Source organism: Coregonus lavaretus (assembly GCF_964263955.1).
Source record: "Coregonus lavaretus genome assembly, chromosome: 36".
NCBI classification, from domain to species: Eukaryota; Metazoa; Chordata; class Actinopteri; order Salmoniformes; family Salmonidae; genus Coregonus; species Coregonus lavaretus.
The window spans coordinates 4,975,749-4,993,358 of record NC_140023.1 but is presented as its reverse complement, the minus strand read 5'-3'; the positions used below and the strand labels follow the sequence as shown (position 1 = coordinate 4,993,358).

Here is a 17,610-nt window from a genome sequence, read left to right as displayed (position 1 = left end):
ATGGGAGAGAAAGAGAGGGGGGAGAGAGAGAAGAGAGAGAGCGAGAAAGAGGGTGGGAGAAGCGAGAGAGCGAAAGAGAGAGAGAGAGAGAGATGAGAGAGAGGGATGGAGAGAGGGATGGAGAGGGAGAGCTGTCGTATGCTCATATGAGAGGATTTCAAAAGGCCAGTGGGCCTGATCAAATCTCCCTTTGCCTTGTTTCACAACTGGCAAACAGCCCATTACAGCCTTCTGATGGATCCACAATGCACAGCTCAAACAGTGGCTGAGGGACAAAGGCCTGCCAGAAATTGCTCCGGTTCAGAGGTAGAGGGTTTAATAAGTGGCTACTTTCAAGCTGTGCACATGCCCATGCTCATATGTGCTGGTATTGGAATCTGCCTCAGTCAGGGGGGGGACTATTATCTCAGGGAGTCATAGCACAGGACTGAAGGATAAACGGAATGTACATACATAATACGCTTTTCACATTTTCAGTTTATACAGACGGGTACAGATGTCGTCAAACTTGTCATTACAAATCCATTGAAATATCTTTTTTTTTAAACACATGGCTCAAAACTGTGTTGAGACATCTCTCAATTACTTTTTTTTAAAGAAAGTAAAGTCTCCATTATTTGAAACTGATTTTCATAACACCAATCTCCTAAACAAACACACGTAATTTTAGCAGCAGCTACCACAATTTCCATCCCCAAACACATTTATTTGCAACTAGCTAATCAGGAAGAAATTCAGCTGCAGTCAGGGAATTGCTAGCATCTAAAACAGGGTCAATTGGATGTTTGCAATAAAACCAGGCTGTGTTAATTTTATTTTCAATAGAGCTGATTGAAGGGGGAGGTGGACTCTGGGGACATTGTGGTTGACTAAAGACTGGGACAAAGATAGAGTATTGTCAGTATTCCGTGTGTGTGTGAGTGAGTGCATTCACACACACGCACAAACGCATGAACGCACACACAAACAGACACACACGCACAGACTAAATTCACACACACTAAAATGCTGCCAGCAGACACTACTGGTGCTTCCAGCTTTAGCATCAGTCTGACAGCTACAAACTTCCTCATCAAGTGCAGCCGGACACAGAACATGATTATCATAACTATCACGAGACATCATGTAGACACCAAGCTGTATGAGAGGCAGGCTGTTCTAACTAATGAGACATGAGGACAGAGGGCCCTCTACAGATGCTTTAGTCTAGTCTGAGAAAGCTCTGAGCTGCACTTCAAATGGAATCTCGGTTAACCCAGAACTTAACTGAGCATCTGACCAATTAGGCGAGACTTTAGCCCATACATATGAATAGAAGAGATTTAACGAGGAGCGGAAGCGGAACGAGGAGCTCCACCCCCTCTTAGCCGAAGGTACCCTCCCCTTCTGAAATTCGAAAGATGCTTCATCACCAGCGAAATCGTGATTTGTCCAAATAACCAGTGACAACAAAACCAGGCACCGGAACTAATGCTGCTGAACTCACGCATCCCTTTGTACCATGACAGATCTATGGTACCATTTATGTTTACGTAGTTTGTCCACGAGAGATTACTGTCAATGCGGCAATGTGTTCCCACTCTGACTATATACTTGTTGAGTATGCAGGCTGTCTAGAAGAAGGAAATCAAATCAAATTTTATTTGTCACATACACGTTTAGCAGATGTTATAGCGGGTGTAGCGAAATGCTTGTGCTTCTAGCTCCGACAGTGCAGTAATATCTAACAACTTCACAACATATACCCAATACACACAAAACTAGTAAGGAATGGGATTTAAGAATATATACATATGAACAAGCAATGACAGAGCGGCATGGACTAAGATACAGTAGAATGTTATAGAATAGAATGCAGTATATACATATGAGATGAGTAGTGCAAGATATGTAAACTTTATTAAAGTGACTAGTGTTCCATTTCGTAAAGTGGCCAGTGATTTCAATAGGCAGCAGCAGCCTCTAATGTGCTAGTGATGGCTATTTAACAGTCTGATGGCCTTGAGATAGAAGCTGTTTTTCATTCTCTCGGTCCCAGCTTTGCACCTGTACTGACCTCGCCTTCTGGATGATAGCGGGGTGAACAGGCAGTGGCTCGGGTGGTTGATGTCCTTGATTATCTTTTTGGCCTTCCTGTGACATCGGGTGTTGTATGTGTCTTGGAGGGCGGGTAGTTTGCCCCCGGTAATACGTTCGGCAGACCGCACCACCCTCTGGAGAGCCCTGCGGTTGTGGGCGGTGCAGTTGCCGTACCATGCGTTGATACAGCCCGACAGGATGCTCTCAATTGTGCATCTGTAAAAGTTTGTGAGGGTTTTAGGTGGTAAGCCGAATTTCTTCAGCCTCCTGAGGTTGAAGAGGCTCTGTTGCGCCTTCTTCACCACACTGTCTGCGTGGGTGGACCATTTCAGTTTGTCAGTCATGTGTACGCCAAGGAACTTGAACCAGTTGCACAGGGCGGGGTTCAGACCCAGGGCCTCGAGCTTAATGATGAGCTTGGAGGGTACTATGGTGTTGAATGCTGAGCTATAGTCAATGAACAGCATTCTTACATAGGTATTCCTCTTGTCCAGATGGGATAGGGCAGTGTGCAGTGTGATGGCGATTTCGTCGTCTGTGGATCTATTGGGGCAGTAAGCAAATTGAAGTGGGTCTAGGTTGACAGGTAAGGTAGAGGTGATATGATCCTTGACTAGTCTCTCAAAGCACTTCATGATGACAGAGGTGAGTGCTACAGGGCGATAGTCAAATAAACATGTAATATCAGTAACTTCACTGCAATAACGTATTTAGAGGTGAATTTGGAAAACAATAAACGTAACAGCATTTGTGGCTTAACTTTTATAGAAACCAACATCAACCATGGGAAGGTATTTCAGACACCAGCCAGAAGTCAATCGTCACCATCAATCACCATGACAACAAGGATCAGATCTCTACCTCTGAATGTGGAAGGGGATATTATTACAGAAAGTGAGCCTTGAGCACTTTGGTGGAATAAAATAAATGAAACAGGCACAAACACACAAATAAAACTGGTGTGGGCCAGGTTATGGCTCCAGGGAGACGTCCTTGCCATGTCCCTTTGAGCGCTAGGCGCCGAATCTCGGGCTCCTTTGAAGATTGACTTTGACGTGTTGGCAGCGGGCGTTTCAGATCCCTGCGAAGCTGGGGACCTTCAGGCTAATCTACCGACAGATGATAAAAGCAGTCACCTGTGCAGAGCTGATAGTGTGAGTCATTAACGCACAGTGGGCCCGTAAACATCACGACTGTGTTTGGGATACACTGATACACTGCCCCTGTCTCCTTTATGGTATTTACTCCAACTTCTGTGTCCTCATTGGCCTATACACCAATACACTGACCGTTTTAATAACTATCACTCATGCAGCTTATACCAAAACCAAATTAACATGGCTCTGTTTATTGAAATTGTACATATAATCTAATAATTCTAAAGAAAAACCATGATTTATGGGTAAATAAAACTGTGATCCTGATCAGAGAGCAGCATATGGTAGACTGGCTAACATGGTGGTATGATACAGTTTACTGTACGAAAGGGTAAACCTTGGGTTGAACTAAATCAGCTCTGATAAATCTATCCCTAAATGGAAAGAAAACTGTCCTAACAGATCATCTTTCTGTCTTGATTTTTTAAATACAACGTTGAAGGAGGTTGGTCAGACTTTGACCTCATCCTCCCTCCGTAGGAGTGATGTGATGGTCTGTGGTGGCATGCAGAATAGCTGGCAGCCTGTCTGACTGAGTGCTGCTGACGTTCAGGGGCTGGGAGTTGGTTTGTTTACACCGAGGCTGTCCGGGGGAGCCAATGCATGGCCACATAAAACCCTCCTAATCTGCCACCTCCATTATTAATGGCTGCCAAATATGGGGCAAGGGTGATTTGGTGCTCACTGGCTCAGACAACATAATCTGTCCAACAGGAGATTGTGGTCTGTGTTGTGGTGGGTCTATAGTTGGGGCCAAGTACTGTAGGCCTTCAGAGTCACTGACAGCTATTGAAAAAACTATCTCATTATATTAATTCTCCCTCAACACATTAGGTGACTGCTCCACTACTGCCGGAAAATATAATAACTTTATCAACTAGATTATCAAACATCTAAATTACTAAATGTGATTACTGGAAGCAACTTAATCTATTGTAAATGTACATCATTGCTTTCAAATCTGGCTAATTTGAGAATAGCAGAGAAAGTTAAGAAAAACAAATAGCCCTTGAATTCTATCATATTTCTGGTCATTATGGAATGTTTTTGCCGCTCATACAGCTGACTATCTTTAAACCTTAATGCTTTAATGACTGCAAAGAAATGACACAATATGTTAACTGCTTTATGCAAAGAAATGCGACTGTCTAATTTAAGATAAGGAATGTAACGGGAAATTGGTGCAATTATCATACAGATGCCAAAAGGTCAGAAGTGGACAACTTTAACAAGTCTCTCACTTAATGACACATAATCACACACACACACACACACACACACACACACACACACACACACACACACACGGTTTAATTAACGCCCACAAAATTAATGTTGCTCTTTTGAGGACGACAGCGGCTAAACTAAATTACAGGAATAAATCAGCATTTAATCAGAGAATTTGGCAACATCTGTCTGTGGTTTGGATTAGCAGTTAGGAGATTGGACTGGAGACTAGAGGGGGATGGATGGTAATCTCAGAGGTAAGCTGGTGAGAGACATATGCACCACTTCCATACTCTCAAAACTGACTAAGCCCAATACATATTTTAGCTGTCTGAACATTTTAGGGGTAAATATGAGCCAACACAAATGTAAAGAACACATTTACTGTACAGCTGCTTAAGAGAAGGCCAAAGAAAGAGTGGGTTTCAGACAAGCAAATATGAATAGAACATAGGAGAGTGACATTTCACAATTAAATGAGGAGGCCATTATCTATTCCTTTGTTTGATTATTTGTTTATTTATTAATGGTGAGAAGAGGAGCAAACTTAATGAGGTTAGTTGTCAAAATACGGCTTTTTCACGGTCTACAGAGGGGTAACCCTATTAGGGGAATCAGAGACGCCTGTACAAGCCGTCTTGAGCATCGTCATTAGAAATTCAAAGTAGTTTTGATTGTTTGATCTCATATCCAAAAATTATTGTTGGCAACGTAATTAGCATAAGCCCAGTTCTAAATGTATTTTCCACTCTGCTGGTTGTGATCCATAATTAACTCTGAAGAGATCCCATTTTCACCTACTCTACAAGAATCCCTCCAGAGTTTACCCTTAGGAGATGTGCTAACAAATGATACGCACTACTGTGAATACAATTTGAATGGTGGTCCAATATAATTGTCAGTACATTGAAATTAAATCAAATAATGAGCCATTGGCCTTTACCATATTACTGTATAGTTGAACTTGATCTATGTCCCCTATCATCTCTGTAATCCATTATAAGATCACAGATATAGATAAAACTGCATCCTTTATTGTTGAAAATAAATGACAGAAACCCAGAGCACATGCGGTTTACATGTAGCAAACCAGTCCTCCAATCACGTCAGAGGAAATGATACAACACTGATTCCCCCACGGGCCTGTACAGTATAATTTAGAATATATATTTATTTTTTTCACACTTATAGGACCCCTCGTTTACAACCCATATTAAAATATACTAACAAAGCAATCTTAAAGAGAAATGAGAACATTGAAAAAGAATAATGGCTGTTATAAATTAGGCCCATTTGGTCCTATTGACCAAGTCCCCAAGCACCCGAGGCACCTAGCATCAACAATATTTCTTATATTATATCTAATATTTATTATCTGTAATAATATATATTGTATTATATCTAATATTTATTATCTGTAATAATCGCTTCAGCTGTAAATACATCAAAATACAGCATCCAGCTTCATTGATTTGCGTTGTGAATTTCCCGCATGATGGTGCAGGGTGAGTGATGGAGGAAGTGGGTAAGAAGACTCCTGCGTATCTAATCAAAGTTATGCACTGACACCAGACAATGGCGTTTCACTGTTTCTGACTATGTGTGTGTATGTGTGTATGTGCATGCGTGCGCGCTTGTGCGAGAAAGACATACACACACACAAACAAGTCAACACTACGTTCCCCAACTGACCACAGGCACACAGGTGCTAGAATGGTTCTCACACTACCTTTCCATAACATATTTTTGACAGAAATGTTATTCATTTCCATTAATTTTACTACATGCCTCTCTGTTCCCACCCTGGACATAAAACAGGGCTACAACCCCCTGTAATATATAGGATGTAGTAAAATAACTAATACCGCTGGCTATGTGTGATATCAGTGCCACTAGACTCTACCCCATGGGTGAACTGCCATGTTAATGCTGAGTGTTGGCTTCCACAGAGAGGGGAGTGAGGCACAGTGAATGCAGCATTGGAGCTCTTCTGTGATCTGGGACTCTTCCTCATTAATAATGTAGACGTGTCCACAAGCAATTGCGCTCTCACTGGGGAACAGGGCTAAACAAATACACGGCTAGCCAGGTAAGAGGAGGCTTTACACTACACTGCAGATATCACCACCATTCATACTGGCATAAAGCTCTGTGTTATGGATTCATGTCTGTTGCATAAGTACAAACAGGAGTTCTATACATGTACAGGGGTTGTATTTCATACTCCCAGTGGCCATCCAAACCACACACACACTTCTACAACAGTAGATACAACAGAAAACTATTTCACACAGTATAATACAACTTCCTATAGTAGGTCTAATCCAAATGTTGCAGAGAACTTTGAAGGACTTGACTAAATGAATAACGGTCCCACTATATAAAACTCACCTGATAATCTGAAACAAAATACTTTTTAAATGGTCTAATATGATGTGAACATTTTGATCAAAGGGCCAAGACAGGGATAAAACAGGCGGGAATATTCTCCTCTGTGATATTAAAACCATTACATATCAGAATGCTTGGAGCACACATCTCCAAAGCACATACTTGATGAAGAGAAAACCGCCAACTGTGGCAGCCTTGGCAGAGGAGGAACAAAGCCACTAGTGTTTCAACTATCAGAGCCCCCTGAAAAATCTCAATGGATACCACAGAAACCGAGCATGTTACCATCTCAATTAAATCCACGCTGCTGTTCGTATTGATTTTAAAAGCCTAATGATGACTCGTTTAAGTTGGTTTAAGTGTGTTTATGGTACTATTTCACAGCCTGTAAAGAAAAAGTACAACAAGGGAAAGCATGAACACAATGTGGCATCTGTTGCAGCTTTAAGTGATATATCACTCTATTCCACTTCATTTAGCATCACTCCATCAGAGTTAATTGGTTCATGAGGAGCAGTTATTAAAGGGGAATGGCCTTGTTTATTGCTGCGATCCGCTCATTAAGGAGTGAGACGTGTTTTTTTAGAGCGGGTGACATTAACACACCCTTCAGAACAGCCGGGGGTCAGTAGCTGACTTGGCACTTCTTCCCACTAGATAGCTCAGCCACAACATTGGCTATACCGTAAAAATTCATGAAAACAAAAATGGTCTTAATTTAAGGTTAGGCATCAGGTTAACAGTGTGGTTAAGGTTAGGGTTAAGGTTAGGGTTAGGTCTAAAATCTGATTTTAGGAAGATACATTGTACAAAATAGGCAGGGTTTACATCACACACGCTGCTGTTAAAGTTTATTATCTATCATGTTGCCTAGTCACTATATGTACATAACTACCTCAATTACGTCGTACCCCTGCACATTGACTCTGTACTGGTACCCTGTGTATATAGCCAAGTTATCATTATTCAGTACTGGTACCCTGTGTATACAGCCAAGTTATCATTATTCAGTACTGGTACCCTGTGTATATAGCCAAGTTATCATTATTCAGTACTGGTACCCTGTGTATATAGCCAAGTTATCATTATTCAGTACTGGTACCCTGTGTATATAGCCAAGTTATCATTATTCAGTACTGGTACCCTGTGTATATAGCCAAGTTATCATTATTCAGTACTGGTACCCCGTGTATATAGCCAAGTTATCATTATTCAGTACTGGTACCCCGTGTATATAGCCAAGTTATCATTATTCAGTACTGGTACCCTGTGTATATAGCCAAGTTATCATTACTCAGTACTGGTACCCTGTGTATATAGCCAAGTTATCATTATTCAGTACTGGTACCCTGTGTATATAGCCAAGTTATCATTATTCAGTACTGGTACCCTGTGTATATAGCCAAGTTATCATTATCCAGTACTGGTACCCTGTGTATATAGACAAGTTATCATTATTCAGTACTGGTACACTGTGTATATAGACAAGTTATCATTATTCAGTACTGGTACACTGTGTATATAGCCAAGTTATCATTATTCAGTACTGGTACCCTGTGTATATAGCCAAGTTATCATTATTCAGTACTGGTACCCTGTGTATATAGCCAAGTTATCATTATTCAGTACTGGTACCCTGTGTATATAGCCAAGTTATCATTATTCAGTACTGGTACCCTGTGTATATAGCCAAGTTATCATTACTCAGTACTGGTACCCTGTGTATATAGCCAAGTTATCATTACTCAGTACTGGTACCCCGTGTATATAGACAAGTTATCGTTATTCAGTACTGGTACCCTGTGTATATAGCCAAGTTATCATTATTCAGTACTGGTACCCCGTGTATATAGCCAAGTTATCATTACTCAGTACTGGTACCCCGTGTATATAGCCAAGTTATCATTATTCAGTACTGGTACCCTGTGTATATAGCCAAGTTATCATTATTCAGTACTGGTACCCTGTGTATATAGACAAGTTATCATTATTCATTGTGTATTTATTCCTCGTGTTATTATTTTTCTATTATTTCTCTTTCTTTCACTCTGTATTGTTGGGAAGGGCCTGTAAGTAAGCATGTCACTGTTAGTCTACACCTGTTCTTTACGAAGCATGTGACAAATACGATTTGATTTGATTTATGACTTTGTGTCTGTGACGACCCTTGGCACTGGAGGGGGGAAATTAGACTTTTCCTGCAGGGGAAGCTACTAATGAACTGCACACAGTGGGTATGGTACAGATTGTAATGTGGGGAGTACTACCATTACATTCTGTAGTCTACCCTCAGTCAGTTTCATTGTGGAGCTGGCCTGTTCAATTGTCCATGAAAAGGTGAAGAGATAATTTTGTCAATATTTGTAAAGCTGCCAAATATACATATACTGTACCTGAATGTCTTACGACTTATCAAGATACAGGGACACACATACAGAGAGAAAGAAAGAAAGAAAGAAAGAAAGAAAGAAAGAAAGAAAGAAAGAAAGAAAGAAAGAAAGAAAGAAAGAAAGAAAGAAAGAAAGAAAGAAAGAAAGAAAGAAAGAAAGAAAGAAAGAAAGAAAGAAAGAAAGAAAGAAAGAAAGAAAGAAAGAAAGAAAGAAAGAAAGAAAGAAAGAAAGAAAGAAAGAAAGAAAGAAAGAAAGAAAGAGACACACACCCAGAGTCTGAGTTGGTGAGAATAGAGCACCCTCTCATTTGCGTCAGTGAGGGAGTTTGAATCTGGTGTTGTACAGTGTGATCCACTCATGGGCCGCGTTCCAGGCAGACTACATTTCAGTTGCCCACCAGATCTCCCAACACCCAACTACACCATAATATTTAGTAATCTGATAAATGTCTGTGCAGTTGATGATGTGGCACATAACTACTGGTAGATGTGCACAGTGCAACTGAAACGTAATCTGCCTGGAACACCACCATGGTTTCCAACAATTAGGACAGCTGAGGAGATTGACCTATGACCTACCTCTCTCCTCCTGGACGCCCAGCACGTCTGTTTGACCTTCCACACCACCGCCGCCACCAGCAACAGGGACAGGAAACAGCTGCAGGAGGACAACCAATCAACCAATTAGCTAATCATCCATTATGTTATCCATTCATTCTACTATTTACATGTAATAAGACAATTTCACAAACAGCACTATGACGAGATTATGACAAAAGTAGCTGCATACAATCAACCCTATCATTTTAATATTTCCTAATTGATAGAATTGGCATGATGTCACAAGGGGCAGGAGCCATTTTCATGGTCTACTGTGTGGGGTCACCACCTGTATTTAGCTGTCACATGACCAATCTGGTAAAGCTTTATAATAACGTTCAGTAATAACCATTTATAAGGCATTCATAAATAGTTTGATCACCATTTATTAATTAGTATTCCTACGTGTAAATGTTAGGAAGCGCTATTATATAGACAGTTATTCACACAACTTTAAAATTATTCATATGATTATTTATAAAGATATAAACCATTTACAAATCCCTTTTTGCAGTACCTGATCTAAAGTGAGCCCTATTCATACTTTATAAATGGTTTAAATGGCCAGTGTAATCATCTCCTGGAAATACTTTGTCAATGGTTTAAATGGCCTGTGTAATCATCTCCTGGAAATACTTTGTCAATGGTTTAAATGGCCAGTGTAATCATCTCCTGGAAATACTTTGTCAATGGTTTAAATGGCCAGTGTAATCATCTCCTGGAAATACTTTGTCAATGGTTTAAATGGCCAGTGTAATCATCTCCTGGAAATACTTTGTCAATGGTTTAAATGGCCAGTGTAATCATCTCCTGGAAATACTTTGTCAATGGTTTAAATGGCCAGTGTAATCATCTCCTGGAAATACTTTGTCAATGGTTTAAATGGCCAGTGTAATCATCTCCTGGAAATACGGCGTTGATGGTTTAAATGGCCAGTGTAATCATCTCCTGGAAATACGGCGTTGATGGTTTAAATGGCCAGTGTAATCATCTCCTGGAAATATTTGTAAATGTGTCAATGTACTTTGCAGATGATTTGGTTGCCTTCGTAACTTATTTGACCGTTTTCATTTCTCCATGTGCCTGCATAGAGCGCTGCCTGTCTGTTTACCTTAGAGAAGATTACAAAAATGGCCAACAGAGGGCTAGCAGCACTGAATACTATGAAATGGACGTTAAGATTGAGTGGCTGGCTGCTGAGGTAAAACAAGTGAAATATGGGGAAATGGCATCAGTTGGGACACCATCAATAACCCCAGGGAGCTAGTGCATACCATGGAGTGGGTCAGGGAGAGTGGGAATGGCCAAGCCCTTCATTGTTTTTAGTTTTTTTTTTTTTAGGGGGTAGATCAGCTTTAATATTGCAGGGTAGATCAGCTTTAATATTGCAGGTGTCTGCATCACTTCCAATCCCCCATATATTTTTTTTCTTTTTTTCCCTCGCATATATATACATACATATATATATATATATATATATATATATATATATATATATATATATATATATATACATACATATCCTTTAAAAATATATATATTTCCCTTTATTACTTTCCAACCCCACCATCCCTTCCCTAATTGGAGTAAACTAGTGAACAACAATGCTTAGGCCTCTACTTCATGCTTATACATACTATATACATTTTATGGACACAGTCAATAATTATATTTTGTTTGTTTTTACTCCTGAACTTCCTCTGATCATTTTCATGATGTCCATCTGGTATGCTTCTATGTGCCATATCTTTCTAACTGTGCTCTTTCACAAAAGCTCACAATATATAACCTATATACTTATTATGGACACAGCATGTCTTACACTAGTTAACTTGTTGTTATTAGTTGTTGTTATTAGTCCCATCCTTCAGCTCCATTCCACACCTCACATCTATCTCTTAAGACCATCCATATTGGATTTCTATTTGCCATATATTTTTCAACTGTACTGTGATGTTTTACAAAAGTTCTGAACCTTTCTATTCTCATTGTTTCTACAGTTTGTGAATTGAAAATAAACATTTTTGCTAAAAGTATTATTATATTCTTGATCGATTGACTATGACTTTTCAGATCACCCAGTAGTGCTATCTGCAGGGTCAGCTCCATGCAAATATTGCAATCCTTCAGCCATTCCTGGACCTGTGTCAGAAAGCACTGTCACACAGAATTACCCTAATGCCAATGACATCTGGAGGTTAGATCACACAAAGCCGGTCTTTCAACCAGAGCTTTTACAAATCCTGGAGGCCAACGCACCAAACCGCCAAGGCTGGAAGTCAATTAGAGACAAGCTAGAAAATACCGCAGTAGCAATGACCACATCATAAAGGGCTAAAGAGTTGTAATTAGCGTGACATTTCCAAGCCAAGCCAGCATAAAGACTGTGGATATTCTCTCACCTCTAGTACATCAACTATCAGACTGAGGAATTTGCCTAGTTAGTGGTGTACCAAATACAGTACTTTTTTTTATTGTTTTATTTATTAACCTTTATTCAAGCAGGGAGTCATGCTGAGACCATGGTCTCTTTATCAGATATGCCCTGCATGAACACATCAATAAACACCAATTACACTATACATACAGTTGAAGTATGTATAGTGGGTGGTCCTCTGTAGCTCAATTGGTAGAGCATGGCGCATGGCGCTTGTAACGCCAGGGTAGTGGGTTCGATCCCCGGGACCACCCATATGTAAAAATGTATGCACACATGACTGGAAGTCGCTTTGGATAAACGCGTCTGCTAAATGGCATATTATTATTATTATACATACACTTAGGTTGGAGTCATTAAAATTCGTTTTTCAACCACTCCACAGATTTCTTGTTAACAAACTATAGTTTTGGCAAGTCGGTTAGGACATCTACTTTATGCATGACAAGTAATTTTTCCAACAATTGTTTACAGACAGATTATTTCACTTATAATTAACTGTATCACAATTCCAGTGGGTCAGAAGTTTACATACGCTAAGTTGACTGTGCCTTTAAACAGCTTGGAAAATTCCAGAAAATGATGTCATAGCCTTAGAAGCTTCTGATAGGCTAATTGACATCATTTGAGTCTATTGGAGGTGTACCTGTGGATGTATTTCAAGGCCTACCTTCAAACTCAGTGTCTCTTTGCTTGACATCATGGTAAAATCAAAAGAAATCAGCCAAGACCTCAGAAATAAAATTGTAGACCTCCACAAGTCTGGTTCATTCTTGGGAGCAATTTCCAAACGCCTGAAGGTAACACGTTCATCTGTACAAACAATAGTACGCAAGTATAAACACCATGGGACCACGCAGCCGTCATACCGCTCAGGAAGGAGACACGTTCTGTATCTTAGAGATGAACGTACTTTGGTGCGAAAAGTGCAAATCAATCCCAGAACAACAGCAAAGGACCTTGTGAAGATGCTGGAGGAAACAGGTACAAAAGTATCTATATCCACAGTAAAACAAGTCCTATATCGACATAAGGCTACCCAAAACGTTTAACCCAAGTTAAACAATTTAAAGGCAATGCTACCAAATACTAATTGAGTGTATGTAAACTTCTGACCCACTGGGAATGTGATGAAAGAAATAAAAGCTGAAATAAATCATTCTCTCTACTATTATTCTGACATTTCACATTCTTAAAATAAAGTGGTGATCCTAACTGATCTGACAGGGCATTTTTACTAGGATTAAATGTCAGGAATTGTGAAAAACTGAGTTTAATTGTATTTGGCTAAGGTGTATGTAAACCTCCGACTTCAACTGTACCTATATACACATTGATTACACAGTACATGAAAAGCAAAACACAATCATATGAAACAAACACATTCTTCAGTAAAAAAGAAAACTGTATGGTACATACTTCGAGTTTTCACTATAACCATTCGTGTGCATGCAATATTGTGAAAATGTAGATATGGCATAAAAATTGCTATGACAGGTTTGATTAAATATGACCAGAATAGCCTATGACCGATTTCTTCACCAATGTCTTAAAACTGTGGGAAAATAACTAAATAATCGAGTCTCACACAACCCTATGATGGCTGTAGCTCCATATTGCTGTCAGGAGTGTAACTAGGATGGTTGGGAACAGAATCTTCCTCCCCTCCAACACTGCTCATTGGCTTGGCCATATTTCAAAGCACAATCAGTCCAACATTCCACATCAAATCTATTAACTCAGCCAGCAATTAATCCCAAACGGGGCGGCTTACTGCACTAATGGGGAGAGGAGAGGGCTAACTGTCGCTATTCTATAGGTATTAGGGGGAGGTGAGCGTGAAAGCTGATTCCGGTCCCTGTCGTGGAGCATACTCTTCTTGGGGTTTCTTACACATATACATTAATGGCTTTAGCTAAGTCATCCGCAACCAATGAGATTCAAACCAATGAGTTACATGTGCAGTTCTGGGGTGGATGGAGGGCTGGGTGGGATGGATATACACTGAGTGGACAAAACATTAGGAACACCTTCGTCATATTGAGTGGCACACCCCTTTGCCCTCAGAACAGCCTCAATTGTTTGGGGCTTGGACTCTACAAGGTGTCGAAAGCCTTCCACAGGGATGCTGGCCCATGTTAACTCCAATGCTTCCCACGGTTGTGTCAAGTTGGCTGGATGTCCTTTGGGTGGTGGACCATTCTTGATACTGAAACTGTTGAATTGACACACTCAAACCGGTGCGCCTGGTACTACCATACCCCACATACACAATCCAGGTCTCAAATGTCTCAAGGCTTAAAAATACTTATTTAACCTGTCTCCTCCCCTTCATCTACACTGATTGAAGTGGATTTAACAAGTGACATCAATAAGAGATCATAGATTTCACCTGGATTCACCTGGTCAGTTTATTTCATGGAAAGAGCAGGTGTTCCTAATGTTTGGTACACTCAGTTTATGTATAATTGTGTGTGTGTGTGTGTTGAGGGGCTGAGGTTCAGTATAGTGGATCACATGGACATGAACATGGGGAAGGGGTTTAAAAGACATCCAATCATCCCAACCACTGGATAACATAGCACAAAAACCCAGCAGCAAGTTACACGATCGATACTCAATCCTCAGCACACAATCCACAAATTACCAAAAGAAAGACAACCCAATTCCATCTGTACACCATAGGCTGATTTCTAAGGGAGACCAAACAGTGGATAAGACGATCCCAATTTGTTTACCTTTCTATCTGTGACAAAGAGCACACGAAGCAGTGTTGTTTGTCAAACTGCCTGGAGTATCCCTCAGGTCGCAGTGGCACAGTGTTGATACATTTTGAATTAATTGAGACAGCTGAAAGAGGCTTAATAGCCACTTAGCTTTGTATATTGTCTCTGTGCTGAATTTGAGCGAGAAAAGAAGGAGAGATGATTGCTAATCAGCTGAGAGAGAGGAAAAGAGTAATTGGACCAAACTGAACTGCAATGTCACCAATTACAGTAGCATTGGGGCCGAAGAGGAGAGGCACCATAAACGCTCCTTCAATATTACAATTTTTCTTGCTCATTTAGGGAACTGCTCTGAAAAGGGTGAATGATAGAGAGTAACCACTCTTCAGATAAAAGCTGGTCAAATTAGTTTTTAGCAGTTAATCAGAGTCTCTTAAGCCGTTCACACTGGCAGTTTGAAGTGACTCAAATCTAATTTTTTTGGCATATCTGATTTGTATCCGTTCTTTTTCCTGCAGTCTGAACAGCCAAAAAGCCACATTTCAAACCACCTTCGTAGGTGGTTTAAATTCAGATACAAGTCTGATTTCTGGCCATGCGACTTGCCTGAACGGTCAAATCTGATTTATTTGCCCTCAAGTGTTTTTTAGACTAATATTTGGCATATCTTGTTGCTTGCTAGCTACTCTGTTGACAGTTTGACAAGAACACGTGGTCGCTAACTAGCTTGTTAATCGTTTACAAACAAATTAGTGAATTTACTAGAAAGCTAAACAGCTACAGTAGCTATCTAGCTAGCTGACTGTCCTGTGGCTAGCCAAAAATGTCTGGTTTTGAAAGTTGGATCATCTTATCTATTGAGGCTTTAAAAGTGTTCTTACACTATAATTCTGAACATTCAAAGCAACTGGGAAATGTCCATGGCAGGCATTGTTGTCACCGTAGCTTGCTACATAACTGATAAGTGATAAGAAGCACGAGCACCACCAACAACCAGCCTACACCACTGCACACACACCCGTCGTTACTATGACAACTAGCATAGCCATGTCAGCAAATGACCGTTGTCTGAACACAAACAAATCCGATTTGGTCACTTGTAACTTGCTGTTTAGTCAGTATTCTAAAAACGGATTTGAAAAACTGACTTGAGCATTAAGGCCTGCAGTGTGAACAAGGCTTTAGAATGCTACTTCATGTTGAGAGTTTAGTGTGAGGTTAAAATGAAGTGAGAACCTTCCAACCTTTCCCCCCCTCTTCTCTCCTGCGTGCATGTGTTACATATAAGCTGTACTGTAGGAGATAGGAGATTCTGTGACTTAAATGACAAACATAACATTTTCACCTGCAAATAGCGCAAATATAGTGAAAGTGTTTCCCCTCATGTGTCAAGCCTTAGTCCCGCGCTCCACACTTTTCTCATCCAAACTTCTCCTTACTCAGACAACCAAAATAATAAAGTCCACTTCTTAATACCAAGGAAGGATAAAAAAATATTGTCTGCAGCTACATAAGCCACTGTTTCCCCAACTCCAGTCCTCAAGAACCCCCAACAGCACACATTTCTGTTGTAGCACTGGATAAACAGACCTGATTCAACTCGTCACAGGCTTGATGATTAGTTGACAAGTTGAATCAGGTGTGCTTGTTGAGGGCTACAATTAATATATGTGCTGTTGGAGGTACTGGAGGACTGGAGTTGGGAAACACTGGCATAAGCTGTTAAAATGTCTATAGCAGGGACATCAAATCACATTTTATTGGTTCATACACATATTTAGCAGATGTTATTGCAGATGTAGCGAAATGCTTGTGTTCCTAGCTCCAATGGAAATAAGAAATATAGAAATATTAGGACGAGCAATGTCGGAGTCCGGAGTATAAATCTACAGCGCCGTGAAAAATAATTTTTTCCCATTCTGATTTTCTCTATTTTTGCATATTTTTGATAAGGAATGTTATGAGATCTTCAACGAAAACCTAATATTAGATAAAGGGAACCTGAGTTTACAAATAAAGAAAATTGATACTTATTTTATTTATTTAATTAACAAAGTTATGCAACATCCAATTCCCCTGTGTGAAAAAGTAATCCCCCCTACCTTTAGCTGCAATGACTGCAACCAAATGCTTCCTGTAGTTGTTGATCAGTCTCTCACATCGCTGTGGAGGAATTTTGGCCCACTGTTGCATGCAGAACTGCTTTAACTCAGCGACATTTGTGGGTTTTCAAGCATGAACTGCTCGTTTCAAGTCCTGCCACAACATCTCAATTGGGATTAGGTCTGGACTTTGACTAGGCCATTTCAAAACTTCAAATGTGTTGCTTTTTAACAATTTTCATGTAGACTTGATTGTGTGTTTTGGATCATTGTCTTGCTGCATGACCCAGCTGCACTTCAGCTTCAGCTCACAGACGGATGAACTGACATTTTCCTGTAGAATTCTCTGATACAGAGCAGAATTCAAGGTTGCTTCTATTAAGGCAAGTCGTCCAGGTCCTGAGGCAGCAAAGCATCCCCAAACCATCACACTACCACCACCATACTTGACCGTTGGTATGAGGTTCTAACTGTGGAATGCAGTGTTTGGTTTTCGCCAGGC

General features: G+C 40.2%; 1 protein-coding gene across 2 annotated transcripts in view; it reads right to left on the bottom strand.

Moving 5' to 3' along the window:
- Positions 1-17,610, bottom strand: part of LOC311111005 (attractin-like protein 1) — a 337,080-nt gene that overhangs the window by 86,948 nt on the left and 232,522 nt on the right. For both annotated transcript variants that reach the window (XM_084153687.1, XM_084153688.1), the window contains one exon: positions 9,823-9,901. In XM_084153687.1, coding sequence (XP_084009813.1) covers positions 9,823-9,901 — 79 coding nt within the window. The remainder of the gene's footprint in view (positions 1-9,822; positions 9,902-17,610) is intronic.